Here is a 13,469-nt window from a genome sequence, read left to right as displayed (position 1 = left end):
AAGAGTTTCACAGACCATGGAATAAATATACTGTATATGCAGTGTATATGCAGTTTATGACGACATTATGATATACATTTTAAAGTCAATTGGCTTCTAGCGGACATAAACACTGATGTCACCTTTCTGACAAACAAACTGATTTATATAAACACAATGTGTGGATTTAATCTGTAGATCGTCCCTTTTTTCCATTAATTCATTTATTCATTCATTAATCTTCCTTAGGCTTAGTCCCTTCATTCATCAGGGGTCGCCACAGTTGAATGAACCGCCAACTTATTCAGCATTATTTTTACACAGTGGATGCCCTTCCAGCTACAACCCAGTACTAGAAAACTTTTATTCACACTTATTCATACACATATGCTACGGCCAAGTTAGTATATTCAATTCATCTGTAGAGCATGTCTTTGGACTGTGGGGGAAACCGGAGCACTCAGAGGAAACTCATGCAAACACAGGGAGAACATGCAAACTCCACACAGAAATGCCAGAGACCCAGGTGGGACTCAAAACAGTGGCCTTCTTGCTGTGAGGCGACACTGCTAACAAATGAGCCACCATGTCGTCTTGGAAATCCAACCCATAGGATCAGACAGAATTTGCATCTGAATCTGCAGAATCATAAAATGTTTTGCTATTTCTGCGCAGAATATTTTGAAAAATCTGTGGAATTATGCAGAATGATTTAGGGTGTATCGTAACTAAAATCTTATTATATATTAAATAAAAAATAATACATATTAACTTTTATTTAATGCTTACAATGCAAATCCTATTAGATTCACTTATTTGGTGAACAAAGCAAATCTCTCATATAATATATCTACAATATACATTTACTAAAAGACAAACTATAAGGTAAATTATTACTTTACAAACTGTATTGTAAGTAAATCAAATGAACGTTTTCATATTAGTCAGCAATATTACTGAAATTAATTTAAAAACTGAATAAATATACATTTACACACATTTACACACAAGTAAATAGACTTACTAATGAGCTGAAAATCTGTAGATTTCTGCGCACACAGATTCCGTGTGGGCCTACCCTTGATTGTTGTGCTAACACAATAAATCACTTTACTAATCATGCTAAATGTAATCATTAAGGAAAGCACTCAATAAATTATTTGATGAAGAGGCACTGATTTAGGAAAACTCATGAGTCTTATTTCTGAAAATTGACAAATCATCACCTTGGAATTATATGGTTCTATCTGCGATCTGAATGATTTTGAGATAATGAGCTTTAAAGTTTTTGCATTCCACACAGAAAACACTGTGTGTAACCTTTGTTTTTTTAAATAAAAACCCTTAAAATGTGAAAAAAAACGTATAAAATAAACATCCTATAATGTAAATAAGATGTAATTTAATAAGAATATGTGAATAACTCAATTTTGACAAAAATGTCAGATAGAACCTTATAATTCTAAGGTGATGAAATGTAATACATAAGTTGATAAACAAGTTGGAGTGTTCAGCTCAAGACTCACTGAGATGCTCGGACCCTCTGAATACGTTTTTTTTTGAGTGCTTCAGGGTGCTGATTAGGTTAAACAGAATACACCAGAGGTTCAGTTCTTGTCTGCCTCAATTCAACAAGGTCATTCCCACAGCGAGTGGCCCCAAGCAGGCTCTGGTAATGAAATAGGGACTATAGCTATTCTACTGAGATACAAAGCTGTAGAATTTTTTCCTCCAGTCAAGAGAGTTTATGTTTCTCAGCTGGTACTTTATTATTCCAAACAAACAGACAAATCAAAACAATCAGATTCTAAATGTCAATGCTGAAATTAATCTTTACTTAAATCAGATCCAAGCAGTGGCTCGTCATGATGGATGCACACTTCAATGTTTCAATCCTGTATCCATCCTTGGCAAGGTTTTAGGCCACCAGTCATATGTATCAGGCTGTTGTTCTGCAATCTATGAGAATCCATGTCAACAATTGTTGGATATTAACTCAAACAGAAGAGTTAGCCATTAAGCTTTGAGACATTTGAAAGAGTCCATGTTAAAGCCAAACATCAAGAATAGTGTGCCTTCTCCAGCACAGACACAACATTTATAGGTGTGTTGTGGGACTGATGATGTAGGCCTGTCTGTCTCCTCCTCGTAACATTCCAAACCCTTTTAGGGTGCATAGTTCAATTGATCCCTCTGAACCCTACTGTTTACACAATGGTTTTTGGATCTAAACCCTGATACACTTGTTTCATCACAGTAGCAGATGTTGCTAGGTAACGGTGGCATGGGAAAAGCTGTAAAAAGGCTGGATACAACTGGCTGAGATACTTAAGTTTTTCAAAGTGTCAACATTGAGCAGCACATTTATCTGTTTATCATGAATTTAATTTAAATGTTCATATAAACAAGAAGAGAATCAATTTCAGCTGATGTTGAGCAGAAATATAGTCTCGGTTTGCAGCGCGTCTGTTGTGTGTGTCATAAAAGCGAGTGAGTAAATGCATGAATACATATTGACCAATTCATATTTGATTAATAGTGGCTCACATCCATGATTTGGTGAGCGATTGTGTTCACATCTGAAATGAAACAAACTCAAGTTTCCATGAACTGCATTAAAAACCACACTTTCAGGTGGAGTGCGGTTTGCGGAGGATAGTGTTCACATTCACCAAAAGATCTAAAATTTGATGTTAAACAAAACTGAGATCGCACCAAAAGTGCTAAGCCCTCTTAACCTCCTAGGGATTGAGTGTCCACATACGTGGACAGCACATTTTAGCTCTTAAGTGGCTTTTTAAAATACTTTGAATGTTTTATACTTTCTTACAGACATACAGAGTCATCCTGCAACTGCAGCATATTAAATTCCCAAACATTTTTAACTGTCCAAAACGGGAAAAAAAATGTTGTTTTTACTCTTTGATAGTCAAGCCCAGACTCGAACCAGTGACCTTCTTGCTTTGAGGAGACAGTGCCACTGAGCCATTGTGCCACCAATTTCAACATATATGATGTAAAATATTATTGAATTAAATTTGTCAAAATTTAAAGCTGTCAAAAAAGTAACTGAAAGTAACCGAAGATTCTTACATCTCAACAACAATTGTGTGTGTTTCTTTGAGAATTCTGCCGCAGTAATTGTCATTCAAACACACAAACACACACACACACACAGACACACACACAAATACAGAGACTATGGCTTCAGGCAGGATCTGGTTTTAATAGCGCCACTGAGCTGGTAGGCATCTGAGCCGTCACACTCTGGAAGAGGAACAGAAGATTTCCAGGATTGCCAGATAATCCGGGCCGCTGAGTTATCAGGCAGGAATAAGAAAACCAATAACGGGAAAAAGAGCGCTTTGACTCTGCTGTTTTAAATTTGAATCCAACCCATGTCGCATGCCAGAGGAGCAATATACATACAAGAAAAAAGGTTTTGCTGAACAGCCTGAAATGAGCCATAATATCCCATTACCTCTGAAAGTGAAATCAAACAAAACTGAAATTTCTGTCAATATTAGAAAGCCTGAATCCACCTTATGGCTTTGTTCTGTGATGCATTATGAATGTGTGTGTGTGTGTGTGTGTGTCTATCACTCACTGTGCAGAGACTCGATGACGACTCTGTAGACGGAGGCATGACGGTGAGGCTGCCATTGAGCACACACACTGCTGCTGAGAACCTGGTATGTGTTCAGATTCCTCACCCCAAGAAACACTGCAAGAGCAAGAAGAAAATGTCAAATACACTGAGTTGCTGCATGGGCAACAGTACAGAAATAAAGCATGTCCATTTTTTATGAATATTCTAATCCTGTTTTACAATAACAATATCTACATATACATAACCCCTGTAATGCATTCAAAATCTATATTTGACTGTCACAATCTGGGTTAAATCTGCTTCACTGTTGTATATTATAATAGTTTTATTATTTTTTAACAGCTAATCTGTATATCCCCATCAATGAGTAAATGTGAATAAACAAATAAATAAATAAATAAATGGATAGATAAGTAAGTAAATAAACAAATAAATACATAAATAAATAACACATGAAGAAAGGGTGGTGTAAAAAGGCAGTGAAAGTCTAGAGAGCAGCTGAAATATCTCAGTAGTTATTCAGCAACCCTCTGCCCTTCGCCATTGTAAATTAATATTAGTTGCTCCAGTCCAACATCTACATTAGCAGGATGATAATGATAAAACCAGAGTGGATATTTAACGAGACAATGATCCAAAACACAGCCAAGGAAGACAGAACAAGCTGTAGAATGGCCCAGCTAATCACCTGACTTAAAGCCAATAGAAAATACAAATTAAAGATCAGATTTGATAGATAAAACCCATAGACCCATTAAAAACTGTAATTTTAGTTTTGAATTTTATAATGTTTTATTGCATTTATCTTGTTTGGTGAGTGGAAAAAAAGTATTATTATTTGTAATTACACATTAGTAGTAACAAAAAAATCTTAAACATAGTATTACATGAAAGTTATAATGCCATGTAACCTTACAATTACAAGTATAAATCCTATTGAAATGAAAGGAAATTAATTATGTTTCTTTGCTTTTAAAAACAGTTACTGTACTTCTCTTCACATTTATTTCACACAAAAACATACATATATAACAAACAAATTAATTTTACTTTCATAAATATTCCCTCTAAGATATAAAGTGTTTTGTTTTTCATTTGTTAATAGACATATTTTAATAATATTTCACAGTTTAATGTCCAGTTTAATTTCGTTTCATTTCATTTTAAATGTAGTGTTGGTGTCATGCAAGTATGAAATGTGGTTTAAGCTCCAAATCATTTTAAAATTTCGAATGTTTAAGTTTAATTCAATTACCAATTAAACAATAGTACACTAAATCTGTGTTTGAATATTTTGAAAAGTACACCTCAGTTTAGTGTTAAGGCACCGTTGAGCAATGCTCTTTACATGTAACCTAGTCCTCTAAAATGCAATGCAGCACATGTATTACAGTAATGGCTAATGAGCCGTGGGCCAGCCAGTGGGCTCCTTTGTGATCCAGGTTACTGGCAGAAACTTGTCGGCTTCACTTCTTTAGAAAGCTGGCATAGCATTTGTGATCTACTCAGATTTCTGTGTGATATCCTTTAAATACTGCAAGTCAGGCAAAACTAATGGCTGGAAAAACACATCGAAGAGGAAGGCGAGAGATTCAAACAGTATTCTTAACAAATATTCTCTCCACTTAAAAGCCACAAATGACCTCGACCATTGCTTCCTTTATTTTCCTTCTTCTCTTTGTGCAGACCACACGAAATGTGCTGTGTGAAAGAAAACTGATTTGAGAGAAGAAAAATAGGCTTATTTTGGAATGGTCACGTTTTTTTTGTCAGTATACCATTAAAGCCACAGCACATGGTCCACATTAGTAGGACAAAACAATGCTCATCTTTGGAACTTGTATTATTTGAAAGGCAAACACAATTGTGGCTATGTCGAATAGACAGAATCCCACACATTTTATATGCCAGAAGATGTGGCTAACCCAAATTCAACTTGCACTGGACAAATTCCATGTGGTGAAACATTACGCTTCTTTAAAGGAATAGTTCTCCCCAAAAATGAACATTTGTCTTTTTTTTATTAAAACAAGATTTATAGCTGAAACTATGGTCCTTGGTGTATCATAAAACGCTAATAACTGGCTTCTGGCACTTTGAGAGTCAAAACGAACAAATAAAGAAAAAAATAATATAATACCTTGGTTCCTGATGATACTGTACACTGGCGTTTTATGAAGCAAAACTGGTCTGTACAAAAACCTGAACATTACTTATATTTGTTTAAATTATTATCTGTATTGCCAGCCTGATCTGGAAGGAAACATAAGTATTTTACATATTGGCATAAAAGTGACTAATTTGTAGAAATTCATGACATTTAATTCATACAAAAACAAGTCTGTGTGAACCAGAAGTCGCAGAGACTTTTTTAACTTCCTGACATGGAATATTGAGTTGGGGGTGGGGATTTCTTGCAGCAAACTAACATTAAGATGGGCGCGGTTAAGAATATTGTTTCTGAAGCTATCAAACAGACCAAACCAAAACAAACTTTTTTTTTTCTAGTGGATAAAATTGCACAGATTAATTGATCAACTAAACAGCTAAACTAAATCCTCAGAGTAAAACTGACTCAGTTTAGATATTTGGTCACTCTCTAAATTGAGTTAAAGTTACTCAAGTGAATAAGACAATGAAAGGATTATTTAAGTGATGATTGAACACTTTTGATGAACACTTGCTGTGAATAAGCAGAAACACAGAAGAGAAACACAAAACTAAAATTGACTTTAACTATAGCCATAGATGAAATCAGCTGAAATGTAATACATTGAATCTCTCAAAATCTCAGCAAAGGATCATTAAGCAACTCCACAAACAGTAGCTTTGATTTTTACCAACTTGTTAGCTCTTATTTTAAGAGGGACAAAATACACTCTGGACTAAGTAAATTTTACTCAGAGAATTTTGCTGTGTAATGAATAACCATGTGCACTAGCAAAATGAACATTGTAAAATTTGATTTCACACATATTTTAAAAGGAGGCGTGGCCCCAAACCCCAAACAATGTTAAACCCTAAACCCAACATTGGAGCATAATCAAATCATGCTAAAAAGTGTGAATGTATGAAATTTAAATTCACACACATTTGCCACTAAATAATTCAAATTGGCATAAGATTGTGTTGGTAATCCATACAGTAGCCACATCAGGACTTACAACAATAGCTGTTTCTCCCCTGTCAGGCCAGTGCAAGCAGGACTTACAACTGACTGGAAGGCCAATAGGCTCAGAGCTTAAACAGCCACAATCAAGCTGTGTTGCCATTGTTGGAGCACCAGGTTCACAGCATTTCTCTAAAACCCAGCATGGAGTAGCATTACATATTCTTGCTATTTCACTATAGGAAAAACTAAATCAAAATAAACTAGATTTTTAAATTAAAATTCACTCATTCATTGATTTACTTTTCGGCTTAGTCCCTTTATTAATCAGGGGTCGCCACAGCAGAATGAACCACCAATTTATCCAGGGGTCTGTTCTTCGGACGTGGATTACTCATTCAGCTGGATTTGGTTATTGACGATTTGACATGATCCAGGATCATTTCATTCTTCGAAACTGATCTGAGAGTTGTTGTCATAGCAACAGGTCTGGTAGCTCAAACCTGCTAGGGAGCAGGCTCATTTCAAATAAACAGGATTAGATGAGCTAATTTTAATTAAAGATAATACTTAAAGTCACTGCAAATTTCAGATAGTAGATTTAACTACCTTAGAGTTAAAAATTAACTCCCTCAGAGTTTATATGGAAACCACCATGAAAGTGTTAAAGTAACACTTTTCAAAGAGTTAACATTATTACAACTAAGAGAGTGCTAATTAGCAATCTCTTGTAGTGTAAAATATCAATTAAATTTACAGAAACAAGTAAGTACATAAACAAGTTTTATAGAATTGTTTAAATATATGGAAAATAACCGTATTTCATGAACTGATACAATGCTCAGTTCACAAAGTCATAGCTTAGTGCACAAAAACGTAAAGTCATTAAATGCACCAATGTGTTCATGTGTGATTGCAATTAACAAACAGATTTTCACTGCATAAGTAACTACACAGTAACATTTAAACAAAACAAGATGCAGCACAACATCAGATACTCTCAGTTAATCTTGGACTTGAACACAAATGCTACTATCCTCCACAATGGTGACACTTAAACGTTTTGCTGTTTTTTTTTCCTTTCTTGTTTTTATGGAAAAATACTGGCAGCTGTTGCCAGTAATATACTGTTTTTAAACATTTTACATTCATAAATTCAATCTACAGAATATTTCTGTTAAAAATACATTCCACAGTCTGTATTTTTCATCGAACACATACTGAGTTCTGATATTTTCTTACAGTAGTAGTTATATTTGGGAAAATAGTAAATATATATTTTTTAACTTAACTTTTAACTAAAGTTTATATATATATATATATATATATATATATATATATATATATATATATATATATATATATATATATGTATATATATGTATGTATGTATGTATGTATGTATGTATGTATGTATGTATGTATGTATGTATGTATGTATGTATATATATATATATATATATATATATATATATATATATATATATATATATATATATATATATATATATTAATAAAACTTATGCAATCTGCACTTCGAAAAAAAAGTAAAAAGACTGCTGGTTCAAAGAGAAAATTTATTAGACTTTTTAGTTACAATCGCTTTAGTACAATTTGTGTATGATAATATGATGGTGATTTGATGCCTCACAAAAGTTGCAGACACCTTTACCAACACAAAAATGCTTTTGTGATGCTAAATTAATTTAAACATCCAGTTATTCTTTATACCGATTAAAAAACCGGCTACAATAAGCAAGCTGAACTGGCGCTCTGGGCAAATTTAGATCACCCACCCTCAACACGAAAGTGCCGCGAAGTGTAAGTTGGGGGTGTCACGGATGTAAGTGAGAGGGGAGCTGTCCTCACTATTCTCTATGGACCTCTATGGACGCGGCGGCCCTAAATATAATATTACTATAGCTACTATATTAAAGAAAATCTGCTCTAACTGTAAAACTAAATAAATTGCTAAACACTCTTGACACATGAAAGTTTAAAGCCTGCAGCCCACGACAAAGTTGAGAAGTTATTGTGCATCATATTTAACAAAACGTTCCCTATCAATTTTATGAAATACTGCTCACATGGATAATTCAATATTAATCAGATGATGTCATTACACTGCTGTGCCATCAGCCAATCGTTGCATTGCTGATCATGATTTCCAGGATCGATAGATCTGTCCTTCACAACACAAGCAGCGCTCATAGATCCGTTCATCCAGACATTTTATTCTGATTCGCAAACTTGTTTGAATAACCAAATTAGCCAGAGATCAGTTATCAAGATTAAAAGATCCAGGATCTGCCAAATCATCCTAGATCATTTAAGCGAGGTACGGAGAACGGACCCCTGCATATGTTTTACACAGTGGATGCCCTTTCAGCTGCAACCCATCACTGGGAAACACCCATACACACTCATTCACACACATACACTACGCACTATTTAGCTAACCCAATTCACCTATAGCACATGTCTTTGGACTGTGGGGGAAACCAGAGCATCTGGAGGAAACCCACACGAACACGCAGGAGAACGTTCGAGGTTACTAAAGTAACCCTTCGTTCCCCGAGGAGGGGAACGGAAGCACTATAAGTGGATTTGATTTGTAAAATCCACGCATTGGGAGGTTCGGTTCAGAAGCTACTCGTCTGAAAGAGTATTGAACGGGCCAATTAAGAATGAATTGGCAGCGCAAGCCTGCGCAGGTGAGCGGCATAAGCAATCAACTGAGTATATAAGCTCACCTGGCGCCAGCAGACGCTATCCTTTTTAAGCTGAAGAGACTTTCAACAGCTAAGGGACAGTCATTATGGCGACGGAGTATAGTGCTTCCGTTCCCCTCCTCGGGGAACGAAGGGTTACTTTAGTAACCTCGAACGTTCCCCTTCGGGGGGAACTTCAGCACTATAAGTGGATTTGATTTGTAAAATCCACGCATTGGGAGCCCATTGAAAGCGCCATAATGACTGCACCTTACCAACACCCCCGATGAGGAGATAGTCAAGCAAGCGTGACGCACCCGCATCATGGGGGGCGCGGTCCTCCAACGTGTCCCTGGCCCTAATTTATCCTACTTCAACAGAAGTTTTACGGATTTAGATATATTTTTTGGGAAGTCGTGAGCATCTAGATAATTCTAGGAAAATACGACAGTACGTTGGGAAGCGTGCAATCCCGATAGGGAGGACGCTGCGGAGGCCATCCGTTACCCAAGGGGGGATAGATGGCAGAATTTACATATGGACTAGCCCTAAAAAGGGGGAGTACGCATAGCAAAAGAGTGGTTAGCGGGGAGGGAAGACACGGGTCCGCCCAGGGGGGGGGACTTAACCGTGGCTGAATAAGCATATGGGATCGCCTAGTGGGGACCACGCATAGCAGGCACCTTTACCCAAAACGCGGGCTGACCAGCGGGCAGACCTACAACGTAGTGGGCCAGCAAGTGACTCCTCCGCTGAGTCAGTGCTGGGGGCCACGGAGGAATCTGCAGGGCTCACCTGACGGGGAACTTTACTGACAGATAAAAAGGCGCACGTATCTCCGTGTTAGGGAAAATGGCGCAGCAAGCGTGTTTCAACACCCTACCGAATTGTTTCCTCAATCACCAAGGGTTACCTAATACCCTTGAGGAAACCGGCTCCACTCGCAGATTGTAAAACCTTGCAAATGTGTTGGGTGTCACCCAGCCCGCAGCTCTACAGAAGTCTGTTAGAGGGGCGCCGCGTGCGCGCGCTCGAGAGGATGCGAAACTCCGAGTGGAGTGCGCACGCGCTCTCGGGGGACGCGGCTTATCTCGGCTCTGATAGTGAAAGAAAGGCATCCACAATCTAGTGGGAACTTATTTCGGTACGGCACTTCCCTGCTGCCGACCGTTATAACAGACGAAGAGCTGCTCAGATGATCTAAACTCTGAGTGCGGTCCGGATAATACGCAAAACGCGAACTGGACAATAAAGAAGGGCTGGGTCTGCCTCCTCCGAGGGCAGCGCTTGCAGGCTCACTACCTCGTATTAAAACGGAGTGGTAGGAACCTTGGGCACATATCGCGGGCGGGGTCTCAGGACGTGAGAGAAGCCAGCCCAATTACAGGCACGAGTCACTGACCGAAAAATGCCTCCGGGTCCCCGACCCTCTAATCGATATCAACGCGACCAGCAGAGCTGTCTTCAGGGACAGAAAGATACTGAGTCGAGGATCGAAGGGATCTGACGCGGCTTGTGTAGCGAGGGCGAGATCCTAAGAGGGCATGAGAGGGGGCGGGATGGATTAATTCGCTTAACGCCCCTGAGGAACCGGATGATGAGGTTATGCGTTCCCACGGTGCTGCCAGCCACCGCGTTATGAGAGCGGAGATGGCAGCCACGTAACCTTGAGTGTGGAGGGCGACAGCCTGCTCTCCAGCTTCTCTCGGCGTAAAGAAAGCACAACGCTGATCTGGCAAATTACGGGGGTCTTCTCAGCGAGAGACACACCATTCAGTGAATAGACTCCACGTCAGGGCATAGGCGCGCTCGGGGAGGGGGCTCTAGCCCGAGTGACGGTATTAGCCACCGCAATCGGAGGTTACCTAAGTCTTCCTCGCGTCTAAAATCTCTTCAAAGATCGGCGAGGGTGCCAGGTGGTGCCCTGTCCCTGAGAGAGTAGGTGCTCTCTCGAAGGGACTGCCAGGGGAGGGCTATCGCGAGGGAGAGCTCTGACATCCAGGTCCGGTTGAGCCAGAGGGGCGCAACCAGCAACCTGTTCCTCGTCCTCTTCCTGACCTTGCACAGTAACTGCGCGAGCAGGCTCACTGGGGGAAACGCGTATTTGCGCGTGCCCCGAGGCCAGCTGTAAGCCAGTGCATCCGTGCCGAGAGCACTCGGTCAGGGAAAGAACAACTAGCAATGAGCGATCTCGGGGGAAGCAACAGATCGATCTGGGCTTCCCCGAATCGCGCCCATATCAGCTGAACAGACTCGGGGTGGAGTCTCCATTCTCCAGGACGCAAGGCTGCCGTGAGAGCGCATCGGCTGCACGGTTGAGCTTGCCTTAATATGAATGGTGTGCAGCGATTTCAGCCGCGGATGACTCCAGAGGAGCAGACGGCGGGCGAGCTGAGACATGCGGCGAGAGCGCATACCCCCTATACGGCTGATATACGCCACCGCCGCCGTACTGTCCGTCCTGACCAGCACGTGTTGCCGCTCCAGCACCGGAAAAAAACGGTGGAGAGCGAGGAACACTGCCAACAGCTCCAGGCGATATGCCAATGCAACTGGGTACCTTTCCACAGGTCCGCAACCGCATGCCCGCAACGCACAGCCCCCCAGCCCGTGTTGGAAGTGTCTGCTGAAACGACAACAAGACTGGACGCCTGTTCTAGAGACACCCAGGCCTGTAGGAACGAGGGGTCGCTCCAAGGGCTGAGGGCGCGGCGACACAGCGCAGTAACAGAGACTCGGTGTGCGCGCGCGTGCCATGCGCGTCTGGGGACTCGATCGTGAAGCCAGTGCTGAAGTGGTCTCATATAGAATAATCCGAGCGGCATGAAGCGGCTGCGGATGCCATATGCCCCAGGAGCCTCTGAAATAGTTTCAGTGGGACCACTATTTTACTGTCGAGCTCTCTCAGACAGTACAGCATCAGCTGAGCGCGCTCTCCGGAGAGGCGCGCTGCCATGGTGACCGAGTCCAGCTCCAGCCCGAGAGAAGAGATCCTCTGCACGGGGGCGAGTTTGCTCTTTTCTCGGTTGACCTGAAACCCCCACAGGTGGAAGTGCCAGAGCACTTTGTCTCTGTGCATAATCAACTGCTCCGAGAGAGGGCAAAAATCAGCCAGTCGTAAAGAAATTGAGTATGCAGATGCCCGCGAGCCGAAGGGGCGCTGAGGCACCCTCCGCGGGCTTGGTGAGGACCCGCGGAGACAGAGAGAGCCCGAAGGGGAGGGCTTTGTATTGCCAAGCTCGACCTTCAAACGCAAACCGCAGAAACTGTCGGTGGCGAGAAAGAGTGGAGACATGGAAATACGCGTCCATCAGGTCTAATGCTGCAGACCAACCCAGAGGACGAACGCACCGGAGGATGCGCTTCTGCGTAAGCATTCTGAACGGCAGCTTGTGCAGGCAGCGGTTCAAAACGCGCAGATCTAGGATTGGCCGTGACCCACCGCTCTTTTTGGGCACGATGAAGCGTGGGCTGTAAAACCCACCCTCCATCTCGGCTGGAGGGAGCGGCTCGATTGCATCCTTCGCCAGGAGGACAGCAATCTCCTCTCGCAAGACAGGGGCGGACAGGGGGCTGACCCTGGTGAATACACACCCGTGACTTGGGGGGCCGTTTCGCGAACTGAATCGCATAGCCGAGTCTGATTGTGCGTATGAGCCACCGCGAAGAGCTGGCCCGCGCTAACCAGGCAGGCAGAGCTCTCGCTAATGGACTCATCGCTACAATCGCTGACGTACCAGCAGTGGGGCAGCGCGGAGTGGGTGTGCTGATCCGGGAAGCTCGCGGGTCCCACGGAAAAGCTGGAGGTGAGATATTTGCTCTCACTCCAAACCCGAGCTCCGGAGGGGAGGCTCGAGGGGTGGGAGAAAGGAGACCGTCCTCCCAGCGCTCGTGAGCCACTGGCGAAACGCACCGAATCTGCAAGCTAGAAAGCATAGCGTCCCAGACTGGCAGATTTCGGGCTGTCACATCTGGGGAAGTGAAAAGTGCCCTTTCATAATGTTTTCATGGCAGTAAAAAGTGCCGTTGGAAATGGGGCCCCGCCCTCCAGCGGGGAAAG

The 13,469-nt window shown here is 41.6% G+C and overlaps 1 protein-coding gene across 22 annotated transcripts in view; it reads right to left on the bottom strand.

The window, feature by feature from the left end:
* The window catches only part of col14a1a (collagen, type XIV, alpha 1a), a 344,010-nt gene that overhangs the window by 157,233 nt on the left and 173,308 nt on the right, over positions 1-13,469 (bottom strand). For all 22 annotated transcript variants that reach the window (XM_009292161.5, XM_009292162.5, XM_068214100.2 and 19 more), the window contains one exon: positions 3,587-3,703. In XM_009292161.5, coding sequence (XP_009290436.2) covers positions 3,587-3,703 — 117 coding nt within the window. The remainder of the gene's footprint in view (positions 1-3,586; positions 3,704-13,469) is intronic.

Source organism: Danio rerio, chromosome 16, assembly GCF_049306965.1.
Source record: "Danio rerio strain Tuebingen ecotype United States chromosome 16, GRCz12tu, whole genome shotgun sequence".
Taxonomy (NCBI): domain Eukaryota; kingdom Metazoa; phylum Chordata; class Actinopteri; order Cypriniformes; family Danionidae; genus Danio; species Danio rerio.
This window is presented reverse-complemented; position numbering and strand designations above follow the sequence as displayed.